Source organism: Alligator sinensis, unplaced genomic scaffold (genome assembly GCF_000455745.1).
Source record: "Alligator sinensis unplaced genomic scaffold, ASM45574v1 scaffold1129_1, whole genome shotgun sequence".
Lineage (NCBI taxonomy): Eukaryota > Metazoa > Chordata > Crocodylia > Alligatoridae > Alligator > Alligator sinensis.
In genome coordinates, this window is record NW_005842580.1 from 313777 (window position 1) to 329446 (window position 15670).

At 50.1% G+C, this 15670-nt stretch overlaps 1 protein-coding gene across 1 annotated transcript in view; it reads right to left on the bottom strand.

The window, feature by feature from the left end:
- The window catches only part of LOC102376642 (homeobox protein NANOG), a 28057-nt gene extending 17822 nt beyond the window's left edge, over window positions 1–10235 (bottom strand). Inside the window, exons 1-3 of the mRNA XM_006032637.3 lie at window positions 10227–10235; window positions 10056–10130; window positions 9415–9550 (exon numbers count right to left, since the gene is read on the bottom strand). Coding sequence (XP_006032699.1) covers window positions 9415–9550; window positions 10056–10130; window positions 10227–10235 — 220 coding nt within the window. The remainder of the gene's footprint in view (window positions 1–9414; window positions 9551–10055; window positions 10131–10226) is intronic.
- Window positions 10236–15670: the final 5435 nt, after the last annotated feature.

Consider the following 15670-nt stretch of genomic DNA (forward strand, 5'->3'; position numbering starts at 1 on the left):
AGAGCCTGGGGGGGCGGAGGAGCCTTGGCTTACCCCTGTTCTCCATCTGAATGGAGGCCTGGAGGAAAGGTAAGACTCAGGGGGCTGGGGAATGGATTCAGCAGGTGGACCTGTCTGGGACTGAAGGAAGAAGGAGATTTACCTGCTTTTGTTTACAGATATTTAGATGGGTGGCTTGGGGGAAGGGAAAGATGAGGAGAGACTGGCAGCCTGAAGTTTTTGCCTGCTAGCTGAGGTCAATCCCAGGTAGGAAGGGGGAGGTATAGCTTTGCCTTCAGTGAGAGACATCAAGATAAAAATGATCTTAGACCAGTGGTTCTCAACCTTTTTTGTACCAGGACACATTTGTAAACAGCGATTGCCGATCCCAAACCAGTACCCCTCACTCCCAACCCAGTGCCACCAGTGTGTGGGGTGGGCGGGGGGGTGGGGAGGCAAGCAACCCCTTGCAGGCTGGAAACTCTGGCAGCCTGCAAAGGAAAAGCCACAGTTTCCCATGTTTTTCTCCTTTAAAGGATTATCCATTTTTAAAGGTTTTTTTAAAGTTTGTTCATGACCTGGCCTTTCATATACTCTTGCAACCCACTTCTGGGTCGCGACCCACAGATTGAGAAACACTGATGTAGGCTACGCTACTTTTGGAATTTTACTGCAAGAACCAGAGGTGCCAAGTGTGTGGGGGCCCAAGGGCCCTGGCCCCCCTCGGGCTGTCACCTGAAATGTGTAAAACTTTCCACATGTCCAGCATCTTAGGCTACCACCTCCCTCCCCCTCCCCCCAGGTAAAAATAAAAGTCGGTGCCTATAGCAAGAACTGTCTGGGTGTGTAAACACACCACTTTTGGGGCAGTGAAGACAGCTCTAAAGAGAGAGAGAGAGAGTACAACATTAGTGGGCATGTCTTTTTCTTGCTTGTGTGGACAGAATAAGGCACATAACGGCATAGTGGAAGCAGCACAGCCCACTAGTACAGACACAGTTATATCACTGCGTAGAAATGTTTATATCAATGTCACTCACACCTTTTATACTGGATGTTAAAATTACAGGACTTGCGCTGGTATAATTTCACAGATTTCATAGACATTAGGGGCTGGAAGGGACCTCGTGAAATCATTGAGTCCAGCCCCACTCCCCTACCCCCCATAGGCAGAAAGGCAGCTGGGATCAAGCGACCCCAGCAAGAAACACATCCACATGTTTTTTGAAAGAGTCTAGGGTAGGTGCTTGCACCACCTCTGGGAGAAGTTTGTTCAATTACAAATGTTTCGGTAAGAAACTATAGCCCAAAGCAAAAGAGTTGTATCAGCACAAGATAGGCTATAGAGAGTCTTGTTTCAACTCCAGTCACAGCTGGTCTATAGCATAGTTGTATATCACAATTGCAAACTGTCCACAGGGGAAGATAACCCACCAGGTTATAACATTTTGTGGGAAGAAACATGTATAAACAGGGCCATTCTTATAGGGTAAATAGGAGAAGCAAGGATTTTTTATGGTATCTTTTATTGGACTAACTGTATAATTGGGAGAGCTGTTGGACAAGCTTTCAAGTATCAAGTGCCCTTCCTCAAGTTGGAGCTTAGACCTAAGGCAGGGCACTTGATGTCCTGAAAGCTTGTCCAACAGTTCTCCCAACTATGCAGCTGGTCCCATAAAAGATATCAAAAAATTCTCCCTCTCAGACATTTCCGGGATCATCACAGCTACAACAACACTCCAACTCTTCTACAACAGAGTAGATAGGATCAGAGAAATAGAGGACAGGATTTTCCCCTCAGCATCACTAGAGTACATCAGCTGATGGCAGTGGCCTGGATCCAGATTTCCTGCAGCATGCTTATGTCCCCATTAGTGTGTTTTTTCAGGTTTTGTTGCATTGCCCACTCCCTACTGCAGCTCCTCAGTGACAGCACAACAGTAAATTGCCCACTGCCATTTCAGTCACTGAGCCCCAAGGAGCAGAGCTGATCTCGAGGACTCAGTGTGTGAAAGACCAAGGTCTGCTGGAGGCCTGTCCTCATTAGTGCTTCTGCCATTGTTCCCACAGCCCTACTAGTGCCCAAGTGGAAGAGCTGATGAAATAATGCTGCTGCAAGCAAAGCCTGTGGAATCAGAATTGTGCCCTTTGCATATAAAATCCAATTTCTGTACACATACAATGCCAAATGAATCCCTGAAGGGGTCTGGCAGTGGTGGCAATGGGTCCAGTGGCAGTGAGAGGGCCAGCAGCAGTGAGGGGTCTGGCAGTGACAGCAGCAGTGAGGGGTTGAGGGGAGCAAGTCCAGGGGTGGTGGCAGTGAGCCAAACTCACTGCCAATGGCCTTGTCCAATGTGGCCAAATGGCCCCAGATTGTGCAAAAGACCATGCCTCCCAATTTCCAGTAGCCTGGCAGGCCAGATGGAGAGGGTCCATAGGCTGGTTCTGGCTTGACACCCCTGGTTTATGGGAAGCAAGCTTTGGAGAGTAAATGTGCTGGATGAGCTGGCAATATTCAGTGTTGGTGAGGAGACTCATGGCCAGTTTCTATACCAGCTGGAGTAGTCATTGTCCACTAAGGTACTGGGGCACCCTGGGGTGCCAACAGATCCTGTGAAGAGTGATGCAAAATGTGAGGAGATAAGTGAGATGTGAGGAGATAAATAGATGAGCTGAGAGAGAAGCACAGTCTCAGGCTTGTCCCTGCTTAGACAATCCCCCAACCCTACTGCCCAGCCCCTTGGCAGGAGGTAATATTATATAACTATATAATATATACATTTGTTTTTGAAATTGGGTACCACGTAATTCACTAAAATTATGGAGGAGTGCCCTGAGTCCAACAAGGGGTGGTTCAAGTCCCAAACTGGTTAAGAACCACTGATATGAAGTTTCCTCTGGCTTGAGAGATACCTGCCTCAGTATATTGCATTGATAAAGATCAGGTGAGAGATGATAAAGCTGTGTATAATGGAAGTCAGGTTAACATTTGCTAGGATGGGGCTGAGTTCACTAGCCAACCAAAGCGGGCGGGGGGGTAGTGTTAATCCTGGATGCTTCTATGTGAGAACTCTGCATCAGTGATCCAAGTGACATCCCTAATACGTGGACTGAATTGACTGTGGGGGGGACCCAAGCCACCAACTGAGACTGGATACTGGATTTGATAGAGCTTGTGTCTGATTAAATGTGGCAATGCCAAAGTTTCAGTATCTACAGGTTCCTTAGACAGCTTTCCTCTACCCACCAACCTAGCTTCCACCTTATTTGATTTCAGCCACATCCAGCTGTTCTGCCTCCACGAATGCATCCTTTACCTAAACACTGGGGCTAAGAACTTCAAGGCAATGTAAGTGCCTCCCTGCCACTGATATCAGTTAGAGCAAGATGTCTGAATGCCTTGAGGATTGGGATCTCAGCACAGTGGGATGTGATGAAGGGCAGAGCTGGGTGTCATTTGCTTCTCATTGGGTGCATCTACACATTCATGAATGTGCTGTAGTTATTGTGCATTAAATTTAGTACTTGGATAACCAAGTACTAAAATTCAATGTGCAGTAACTTGCACTATTTTGCAGTAGTGTCAACACATGGGTTTTTTTGGGTTCTAACTGTGCAGTAGTGTATTAGCATGGGTTTTGCCCAGCACACTACTGCGCAGTGTTATTAGACTACTGCACAGTTAGCGTTTCATGTAGACTCACCCACTGGCACTGGAATCTATGTTATCTAATCAGTTCTTCCTTGGAGGCAGTGCATAGGTATCAAATAGGACTGGAAAAAAAACCTGATTGTCATGGGACTCCAGAGAGGAGGGGCCACAAGGTGGAGGTGCCATTTCCCACACAGACTGGACTAGAACCATTTCAGTGAATCCCTCAGATTCACAGGATGGCTGGTGGAACTTTATGCTTGACGTGCTTGAATGCTGTGGAGAGGACTAGGAGTTTCTTGTCCAAGGGAAGTGTGGCCTCCATCCACTGATAGCAGGAAATCCTCTATCAGCACCAAAAATCCTTCCCCTGTCCCACATCCTACCCTGACTCCTGACTCTGCTGGGCCTAGAATAGGGGTTGGCAACATTTCTGGGCAGAGTGCCAAAAACACCCACAACCTCCACTTGTAAGATGTTGGCATGCAAGGGGGAGACAGTGGGGGACCTGCAAGGGGCCAAATCTTTCCCTTTCCTTGAGGCATACATGCCGAGCAAAATACCTTTGTGTGCCACAGTCTGGCATGCATGTCGCGGGGTGCCTACCCCTGGCTAGAATATTGGCTTTCATTGGAGAGCAAGTCAACACTTTCAGGGATTGCCAGGAGAAGGAGAAGGAGAAGGAAACCCTTCCCTGCCCCATAAATGGGATGGCATGATTTTGTGTAGTGCATAGCAGTGTGGGGCTTGGAGGGGCATTCTCTTAATTTGAATCAGCAGATCCAAGTATCTGCCAGAGGAAGGACTGCAGAGACCAGATGGATGAGTAATCTGATGTTTCACTGCTGGGGTAGATACACCCAACTTTTCTTTAAATAGTTTGGCTCACGTACTGGTAGCAGTGAACCTGTGACAGCGCAGAGCTTAGTGTCGGCTGTAAAACCCAGGTTGGGGGCTGGGCAAGTACTCCAGTAATTAACCTGACTTAAGCCATGGGCTGTCACAGCAACAGAGCTAGCAGTGTCTGAACTGTGTGTGCTTGCAGTAGAGCATGTCTTAAGTGACCTGTTGTTTGTACCTGGTACTGGAGGAGGTGGGAGATTTAACAGGAGGGACCAATGGTCTAGTCTCCTTTGGTAGGACACTGCCTATGGCTTTTTTGATTAATGGGAGGTTGAGGAATGGTGGATAGCTCCCTTCTTACCAACAATCTTAGAAAATATGTTGCAATAATACTAATTGCCTCTTGCACTGTGTTTTTCCATCCAAGAATCGAAAAACAATTTGCAGTAGTGGGTGAGGGCTAGTAGCTTTCTTTTATAGATGGGGAAACAGGTCCTGGCACAAGGGCATGCAGAGGCTTTGTGGTAGTGCTGTGCCTAGAAGCCAAATGCTCCTCTCCCCAGTCACAGCCCCCTCCCAGTGACATGGTGCTATAGGTACACTGCGTTCTCTGTGTCACGAAGGATGAAGCTCTGGCAGATTGATCGCACTTCAGGAATGTGTCCTCTGAAGAGCAGTTCTGGAGTTAGGTCCATGAAGCTGTTTTCTTCCTCAGTATGGGAGGTGGAGGGAGGGTATGCAGGCTGGGGCACTGGTGTTCTCCCTTTCAGAGGGCATGCTGGCATGGTGAACTTCCCTTTGGACAGTGCATAAGAGAAGGACAGTAAAGGTTTCAATGGATGACTCCTGAAACCCTTGGGGCAGTGTGTCACTCACCAGAACAGCCCTTTGGTGTCACTTCTGTGTGTCCAGTTTAGTCTGTCTGTCCTCCAAAAGACAGACAGACATTTTAAAGTCCTCGATGACTGCCTTTCCACCTGTACAGCAAACCGTATCTCCTCATGCTCTTCTAGCTAGCACCACCCTACAACACCAGCCCTAGGCACCCATGAGGGGCAGGGCAGAAGAGTGATAAAGCTACACCTCCCCTGGAAGGCAAGCAGGCTTTCCCACGCAGCACAGCTGATCTGCACTGGTGCTGGCATGTAGAATGGAAGGCATGGCATCTTCTACTTTCCACCCTGCCTCATGTGGCCAGAAACAGGAACAGGCATTCAACAGGCAAATTAAAGTGGTTCACACCCCTGTGTAATGTAGATGCTCCTATTTTGGTTAAGAGGGCATTATTTTGCCACAGTTTAAGTCACCAACAGGCTCAACTAAATCTGGTTGAAACTACAGTAAGAGTCTCTCCAGATCTGCTGCCCAGACTTGATGAAATTCGGTTCATGCCTTAAACTCAGTGGCCATAACTCTACTGAGGGACAAACCTTGAGTTTCTGAGTGGGGACCTTGGAATCAGTGTCTGTTGCCCTGAGGCAGGGAGGTGGGAAGAAATGCAGATGGGATTAGCAGAGGCTCCTGCAACAAGAAGCCAAAGCCTCCTGCAGGAAATTTGCTGCAGGAGGGTGGCCAGTGCTCCTTTGAACACCCAAAGATGCTGGGGATTGCTGGGCTCTCCTGAAGCAGAGGTGGGCACTGAAGGAACTGCTGGGCAGGTTCCTGGGAAGGGTCAGTCACTGCTGTCTCCTGCTGAGGAGGGTTGTGTTTCCTCTGCCATTGTTCCTGTTTGTGATCATGCCATTGTGTGCCTGGTATGATGGGGCCCTGGACAGTTGCCTCTTTGGCACATCGTCTCAGGATGCTGCCTCAGTGGGAATGGAGAGCTGTTACCACTCTGATGCATATTCTATACAGATGTACTGTCTGGCCCTGCAAAGTACAGCACTATAGTACTATACTACAGTACTATACATTCTATACAGATGTACTGTTGGCTTGGCTCCCATCTGCTACTCCTCTGGACACAAGTGCAGTGCTCAGCATTTGAGAGGAGGGAAGCATGACACCTTCTGCAAAGCAACCTGGTAACAGGTCCCAGAATGGAGGGGCTTATGGTGGGGGGGATGGACACAAAGTTGGGGGGTGGGCATGTCAGAGCAAGGCTTGGGCTATGGGAAATCTTCAGAAAGCCATGACATAGGGCGTTGCTCTATGCCAGAGCAGACACAAAGGGAAGCACCTGCACCCCCTTCCAGATAACACACTGATATTTTGCCAATATATAAATACAGAAGAATAGATGCCCTCTAGCTCATTATTCGGGTGGATTGTGGGAGCTCCCTCAGCTATTTCTTGGAGCAATGGGGTCAATACTTTTTGTGGGAGACATTTGTTAGCAAATCAGCAAGGGATTTTGCAGTCTGAATCTAAACTCCTCACTGTACGTGATATTGTTGGGCTGTTTGGGGAGGCGGGGAGTAACAGAGAGAATGTCTGCTGTAAGGAGCACCAGAACTGCTCTGCAGTCCCCAGGAGCAAGGGAGGGACAAGGGATTATGCTGAAAGGCTGTGGGGGTGAGAAGTGGATGCTCCTAATCCAGTGCTCTTATGCTCCCACAACACTCCTCAGGGAAGCTCATCCTTCAGTGACATTTGCCTCCAGCAGAACCTCATTCCCTCCCCGCAGTCCTCCTGCACTCCCAGCCTGGCCCCAGGAGGTCTACTCAACCCAAGCACTGGATGCATCCTCAACTCAACCTCTTCATCAAGTCCCTGCAGGCAAGGACACTGTATTGCTGGGCTGTGACAGCTGCCAGTGGGAAGACTCTGTGAGCTGTCTCCTCACAGCTGACATCCTTGCTGAGTGCCCAGACAGCCCTGCTCAGTGGGTGCTGGAGCCCTGGCTGTTGCTGCTACTACTTCTGAGGAACGTGAAGGCCAGGAACTGAGAGGATTGGCAGTATCTGTATGCCCTGCAGGGAGGGATGCTCTGCTGCTGTTACTGCTGTGGAGGAGAGCTGAGGCCTGGCTGTACCCTGAGCTCCATAGCTCTGCAGAGAGAGATGCTCAGTTGCTATTACTGCTCCTGGATCCATCCCCAGCCCTGAGACACCAGGAGCTCCTGAGTTGTGGAGACTGGGCTGAGCACCCCATTGCTCCTGTTGCTGGGGAGAACTCCAATGTGTGGATCCTAGAGGATAAAGTAAGACCCGTGAGGTGATGGGAACAGGGACATTTTATGTCCACAAGCTCATCTAATATTTCCCTAACTCTAGAGCTGGTCTAATAAAAGCTATTACCAAACAAATCCTGCTTCTCATAGTATCATAGTACTTGGGGTCGGAAGGGACCTAAATAGATCATCAGGTCCAATCCCCTGCCCTGGGCAGGAATGGGTGCTGGGGTCAGAACACGCCAGCCAAATATCTGTCCAGCCTCCTCTTGAAGACCCCCAAGGTAGGAGAGAGCACCACCTCCCTTGGGAGCCTGTTCCAGAGTCTGGCAGCCCTAATTGTGAAGTAATGTCTCCTGATGTCCAGCCTGAACCTTCTCTCTAACCATTTGTGGCCATTATTCCTAGTAACCCCAGGTGGTGCCGGGGGAACAGAGGCTCCCTGGTCCCCCCTGGTGAGTTTATAAATGGCCACCAGATCCCCTCTCAGCCTTCTCTTGTGGAGGCTGAATATGTTCAGGCCCTTTAGCTTCTCTTCATAGGGCCTGCCTCGCTGTCCCTTGACCATGCGAGTGGCCCTCCTCTGGACCCTCTCAATGCTATCCACATCCCTCTTGAAGTGAGGTGCCCAGAACTGGATGCAGTACTCCAAATGCAGCCTGATCAGTGCCGCATAGAGGGGAAGTATCACCTCCCTGGACTTGCTTGCGATGCATCTTTTAGATGCATGACAAGGTGTGGTTAGCCTTACTGACTGCTTCCTCACTTTGGCGGTTCATGTCCATCCTTGAGTCAACAATGACTCCAAGATCCCTTTCTGCCAAGCAGAACACCCTTCTTGTCAACAGAAAGATCCCTTTCTGTTGACAAGAAGGGTGTTCCCCAGCTTGGTTCTCCTGATTTCTGAAGGCAGCTGGGAAATGTGGGTGGGTTGACTCCTACTTTCTTATTTCACAGAAAAGGTCCAGGAGGCCAAACTGACCAGGGTTCATCCTGAAGCTGCCATCCCGGGGTGTCTTGGGGTGCTGAAACTATTCTAAAGAGCAAGCTCAATCTCACCTGTTAGTGTTTCATTTATACTTTCTTTGTTCACAACAACTTGGCCAATCACATATTCTAGATAGCTGTTATCATCTTGCAGCCACTTTTTCTCCCACTTGCTTATTTTATCCAAAAAAATGGGATTTCAAAGCTCAACAGGCTTGGAGCCATCCCATAGTAACCAGAGCCTGGTACAGAGCATATGCTGCCTGTATCCATGATTTGCTCCAACCAAGCACCAGGAGGGACTGGAATTAGGCATTTGTAGAAGCATGCATTTATAAGGAAGTCATTAGCAATGCAGAAAGATCCATATATGTCCAAGCAGCTGCAGCTGAGAAGGGAGAAGAAAGTTTAGCTTTGCCAGGGCAGCATTAAATGTCACCTCTAAAGCTGGGGAACATTTGAGCACAGAGGCTGCAGCATAACATGGATTTTGTCACTGACTCTCATGGGTACCCTCCCACCCAACCTCCTGCTCAGGATCCCTTGCCTTCAGCTCTGCTGGTGTCCTGTTGGGGGAGATGAGACAGAAAATAGCAACTGTGAAATGTCCTTCCCAGCTTCTTTTTTGGGGGTCCTTTCCTGAGTGATCATCCATGTGTCCCCCAAGCCATCCACTGGGGAGCCTCTTCTCTTGCATGTAAACTGTAAGGCGCAGCCTAGTTTGGGACCATCTTTATGTTTAAGGTTTTTACTGGCCTTAAAGTGGCACAACAGCACCCCTGGGTGGTCAGACTGCAGAGGCATCTCCAAAGCAATGAAAAAACCTTGTCATGCTTACCATTTCCTGGGTGTCGCTGATCACCAGGAGATGAGCTCTCTGCAGCACAGGACTCCTGGCTGGAATTCCAGTCCTTTCTCTCCTTGCAAAAGAGGTAGCAGTTGTCCCCGTAGCCCACCCACAGCTCGGGGCAGCACTGGCAGGAGTCACCGGTAAAGAATCATGACAATGGCTTTGTTGTTTTACTTTCCCCTCTGTAGGATCTCAGGGAATGTGGCAGCCTGGATAGCTCAGGAATCACACATCTGCTTGCTGATGTGGAGCCACCCCTTGGTAGAAGGTGACAACTGCAGAGAGCAAGGACTGTGATTAAGGCAGGAAGTGGAGTTGGGAGCAAAGGTGTAAATGCCTCCACAAGGGCCTTTGTGAACTTGCTGTGCTTACTGTTAGCCCCAGAGCTGTACCTAGGGGTGTGCAGGGCCCGGGGCATATCAGCCTGCACGGGTCTGGCGGGGTAAGGGAGGGTGATGAATGGCCGAAGCCAGACGGCGATGCTCAGCAGCAGCGGTGCATGGTGGCCGCAGCAGGGCCTGTATAGCACTGTTCATGGGCCCCCCCAAAGTGCAGGGTCTGGGGCCATTGCCCTGATTTGCACCCCCCCCCGGCCGCCCTCCCCAGGGACAGCCCTGGCTACCCCTGACTTTCACCACATAGATGTCAGTGGAGTTCCTCAGAACTGAGATAGCAGAACCTACACTCAGTAAGTGAGAGAGGGACTGCAAAGAGGGTGGGGGAAAAGGGCTTATACACAGTGTGATTGTTGCACTGATTGAGGTATGAGGTAGCTGTGATCACAGCTTAGAGTCCTTTACATAAGGCATGGACACGATATGGTTTAGCACCTTCTTTGTATATTGCACTCAGTGTCACACTCAGAATATTTGTATTTCCTAGATTAAAGTCTGCAAAGCAGGCAAATCTGCAAGGATCTTTCAGCACCGGTCTTCCTGTAACTGGGGAGCACAGCTTGGGTAGAGAGGCTCAGATTACCCCAAGACGCATACAGGTATACAACAGGCAACAGTGGACTTTGGTTTATGTTGGTGCCTAGCTAGAGTAACTCCAGCCTCCTCTAGGGGATCACTCCACATTTATGCCAGTGTCATGGAGATCAGAATCCAACCTTCTCTGCCTAAGTGAACTGAGAACAGACCTCCCATCACTTTCAGGCTGTTGATGCCCAAAGCTGTTTTGCACACTTACTTGATCTCCAGACTACCAGTACTACCCCTAGAGCCAAGCAGCACACGAGAGAGGACTGGGAGCCGGGGGCTAGAAGAGAGAAAATGGGAACCAAGGTAAATGCCCATTGTGTACGTAGCACTGGACAGTGTAGAAATGGGCCAGTCTATTACCAGCACCTGTGTGCAAGACAGCTTATAGTGTAATGTATAACCAAGCAACCAGTGGGAGTACTACAGCTTCTGTTCCTGGAAGGGTTTAGGTGTGACACACTATACAGAGCTCCCTCTAGTTTTCTCAGTAGTATAGTCATACTCTGTGGGCTATGCACACATCAACAATGCTACAGAACTGACTTGATGCTTCACAGTCCCTGGGGATGCTGTGCTGATTGGTAGTGGCATAAGAAACACTGGCTGGTATTGGTTGGTGAAGCTCCTTCCTCAGAGCCAGTAGTGACCCCAGAATGGTACCACGCATACTGCGCATTTGGCAGGAGGATGGAGTGCTCCTGCAGTTGACTTGGTCCTGACTCCAGCGGACATGTCTATTTGTGTGCTTTAATACACATTAGCCTATTTGAATGTGCATTAAAATGTCACAGAAAATGTCGTTCACTTTCTCTAATGCTCATTCAAATAGGTTAATGCACCTTTTTCTAGTACCTCACAATGGGGGTACTAAATGTAATGCACATTAGCAAAAGTGCATTAATAAACATGTAGACTCACCACGCAGTGACTGCAAGGTGCTGGAGGGACAGGCTGGTGCAGCTGCAGCTGCCTCCTTGTAGACAGAAAGTACCAACAGGGCCACTCCCACCTACTTATTTAATGAAACCCTGGCACTTTTACAAGGAGAGGATTTGACCTCAGCATCCAGGATGCACACATGGTCACTGCCCTTTCTATAGTCTGCTTGATGTTCTTCTGTCTCTGCTGCCTTCAGACACAGCACCTGTATCACTGAAGTTTGTGGCTGGGCACTTGACATCCCTGCCAGTTCAGGAGGTCAGGCAGCCTGCTGGCAGGTCAGGGCTCATTGCAGAGTCAGCTGACCCAGGGGGCTGGCAGGTGAGGCTAGGGCTGGTTAAGCGAGTCTCCTGATGGAAGGAGGGCTGGATGTAGACAGGGTATAAGCCCAGAGCCTGAGACTAGGGCTGGCTATAACATTTTGGGAGCTGGTGAAGGAACATTACCTAGCATGAAAGCTGCTGCTCCTGAATGCAAACAAAGAGAATGACATCTGGAGGTCTGGGTAAGAACTAAGATGATGGAGAAGGTTCCTGGGGACCCACTGTGGGGTCCAGAGCCCTGAGAAGGGGGCTGAATGCCTGGGCCTCTTGGGAGGCCAGATGAGCTCAGAGAGAGGTGGAGCCTTGGTGAGCAGCCAGGCAAGCCCCAGGAGAGGGGCTGAGTGTCTATGGGTCTATTTAGGAGCCAGGTGAGCCCCAACTGAGGGGCTGAGTGTTTGAGAGACCTAGTGGAGGGTCTGTGTAAACCCAGTGAGTGGAGCAGAATACAGGGGCCTATTAAGGGTCTGGATGAGCCCAGAGAAGGAAGGACTGTGTAGGAAGACCTACAGAGGGCTCCAGGTACTCCCAGAGAAAGGGAGAGATCTATGGAGGGGCCTGAGACGGTGGACCCGCACTGATGAGAGGGCTGACAGCTGGAGGACTGACCCTGGGAATCTCAATTGGCCTGTGCAGTGAAATAGACTATGGCAGAGGTGACCAGAGACAGGAGAGCCTGGAGTTCTTGACTGCCTCAAGGCAAAGCCAGGGCCTAGGAGAGGCTGAAGGTCCATGTGTGGCCACTGCTTAGAGGAAGGGGTCAAGGGGTGTGCAGCCTGGGATGACCATGGCTGAAGCTAGACCATCTGAGGAAGAGGGATCAAGGACAGGGGTCCAAGGGTGATCTGGGGCCAGAGATGGGGGGACTCAGCGTGGAGATGGAGCCAGGGCCAGGGGGCTGCTGGTTCCAAGCCCAGGAAGGGTATAGGACATCTAGGGGGAGCCCCAAGAGGCACAGGCAAAATAAGGTAGGCCTGAGGACCAGCCCTGGGTAAGACCTGAAACTGTACCCTACCAGGACCATGTGGGCCTAGAGGCCCAGCAAGGGGTCTGTGGATTATAGTGAGGCCCAGCAAGTATAGCGGGACCAGAGTGGTCCAGTGAGGGGCTGGGAATGGAGTGCAGGACCAGAGGGGCCCAAGGGGCTGGATAGTCAGGCCCAGTGAATAGCCTGAGGCATCTAGTGGGGTCCAGCAAGCATAGTGAGACCAGAGAGGTCCAGCAGCCCAATGAGGGGCCAGGAATAGAGTGCAGGACTGGACAGGTCTGAGGGCCTAGAGAGCATCCGAGAAAGTGGAGAACTGAATGGGTTCAGGATGAGGGGACCAGAAGGGGCCGGCAGACAGAGAGGGCTGGGAGAAAGACCAAGGGGCCTTATAGCCTAGAGAATGGTTGTGAGAGACTGAGAGGCCAGAGGAGAGACTGAGGAGTCTGGCAACCTGAGTGGGACTGAGAGAGAAACAAGGGGTCAGAAGGCCCAGAGTGGGGCTGAGAAAGGCCAAGGGATTGGAAGGCCCAGTGAGGGACTGTATCGCCAATAAATAGAACATCTGTAAGGATGCCACCTGCGAGGCATGGGACATGGTGTTGGGGAGGTATGGAGCCATGTGATTGGCCCATAAGGCCACAATCATAATTCAGGTGGTCATTATAATAAGATCAGGGAAGCCTCCCATATATCTATATATCTCTAAACATCAAGGCATGGCAGATGAGAGTGGGGCAGACTGCCCTTAGAGTGGGGTATTCAAAAAAAATGTTGGGTACCCTGTGGCAGTTACCACGTGCTAAGTGTAATATGTAACAAGGCCACAAAGGAAACAGGTAGTTAGCTGTGTTAGTCTGAAATGAGCCAGAAGGCAGGGCAGGGTGGTACTGTAGGACCATGTTGCAAGTTACACTTAGGATGTGCATTTAAAATGCAAGTATCTACATGTTCAAGCAGTAAAACACATGCTAGGTGCAATCATATCCTAGCAAGGTTAAAACTTTTAGCAGGAGGAGCATCTCCAGATCGTACTAAGTAACACATGTTCAATTATCATGGTACTGCTCCATGATGATAATGTAAGTTCAGGATTCTGCTGTGGTGCTGGGTCTGGAATGGACAATCAGCTGATTCTCAGTCCCAGCCCTAGGACCACACCAGAGCCGGTTGACAGCTGCCAGCAGCAGAGACCTGGCTTACTCCATCGACTCAGTAGCAGGAACGGCACCCTCTCCAAGTCCTGGTGCCCTGTGTCTCCCTCCATCTGCTGCCAGAGACGGAGACCTGGCTTACCCTGGTATGCTGGGGACAGGTGCTCCTGGGCTGTACGGTGCTGGCCATGAAGTGGGGAAGATGTGGGCTCCAGGTGTGAGGGTTGCATAGTTTCATGGGCAAATTTGCGAGCTGTGGCACCTGGTGCCAGGGTCAGTGTTGAGGAGGGAGCACAGCTGGTTCCAGCCTTGTCCAGAGTTGGAGAGCAGTGATAGATAGGGTAGGGAGTTGAAAGCAGAGCAGTAGACTGGACAGGGAGCACAAGGAAGGGGCAGAAAGCAGAGAAGTGGATCAGGAATGAGAAGGGAATTGAAGTGGCACTCAGAGAGGGGACAGGGTTTAATCTGTGGCATGCCTGCAGAAAAGGTCATCCCCCACTGCCCTAAGGTGTCACCCTGCCCTGCCTTGAACCTGTCATACTAATGAAATCTCCAGGAAAGTGGGGTCAGCCTGAGAACCTAAAAAAAAAATAAAAATAAATCCCTGATGTTAGGTAAGCAAAGCAGGACTGACATGCTCTCTTGCTTGTAAATAGCACATAGCTTAAGAGGGAGATAAGCATCTCCCAAGATGTAACATTCTGACCACACAGTTTAGATAAGGTGGATGTTCAGCTTGTTTGGCTTCCTGGTGGGGTCCACTTGACTAAGAAGGAAAATAAAGCCCAGAAATTAGGATCCAGGTGTCTTTGGTATCACCTCAGATGTGGTACAAGAATGACCTTCCCCTTCTCAGTTTTGCCAATCTTAGCACAGAAGTATCCAACATGAGCAAAGAAAAATGTAAAGAAACCTGTGTGTGGGGTGGCGCAAGGGAAGGGGCAGAGATGGCAAACATCTCTTTGAAGTGCAACAAAACCCCACCCTCTCCTTCCCTGTTTTGCCTGTCTCCCATGGGATAGACCTGAAACACTGTCAGAAGACATATCCAAAATCAGAGTGCCACTTCGATTGGACCCCCTGGAAGGCTGGGACAGACTTAGACAAGCTTTCCAGTGCCATGGAGTCTTTTTCTTCTGGTCATCCCCAACTCCAGACATGGGACTCAGACTCACCTCCCCCATCAATGAGGCACTAATAATGATATTACTAATTCTATGCAATAGGAGTAACATTTGTACTATGAATATGCAGGTTCCCTTATTCATTATTCATGAGGTGGATAGGAGGGCAGTGCCTGTAGCTCCCTAGTGCTGAGCCCGGATCAGGGTGGGGGGTGATGGGAGGGGAGCCCTGCACAGGGCACGGAGGCGGGGGGAGGAGGCTGCTGCTATAGAAGCCGTGGCATTGGGCTGTCCCAGGGCCAAAAAGAAACTGATTCTCTTGTTCACCTGAACTTGACCCCTTGAGACCACCTCATTGCATTCTGTGTCCTGCTCCAGCTCTGGTTTCAGGCCCCTGCTCCTTGCCCCATTCCCCCACAAGAGTCTCAGCTGTCTTCAGTCCCTGTCCTGAGCTCCTGCAGTCAGGCCAGGGCTACTGCACTGCATGCCTGCTGGCCTCATTGCAGTAGAGTGGCATGGGCATTAAGGGCAGTCATCATGAAAGATCCCATGGACCTGAAAAAACAGAGTGCTCCTACATCATTGTCACTGTGACCAGTGCAGCTCCAATGCCCCTGCCACATTGCATACATTATGCAATTGACTCTTCAGTTTCACAATACGTTTAGACTGGCCACAGGCACAAAGTAATTATTACACCATAAAAATGTCCATCCGGCTATAAAAAGAGCCAACCAGC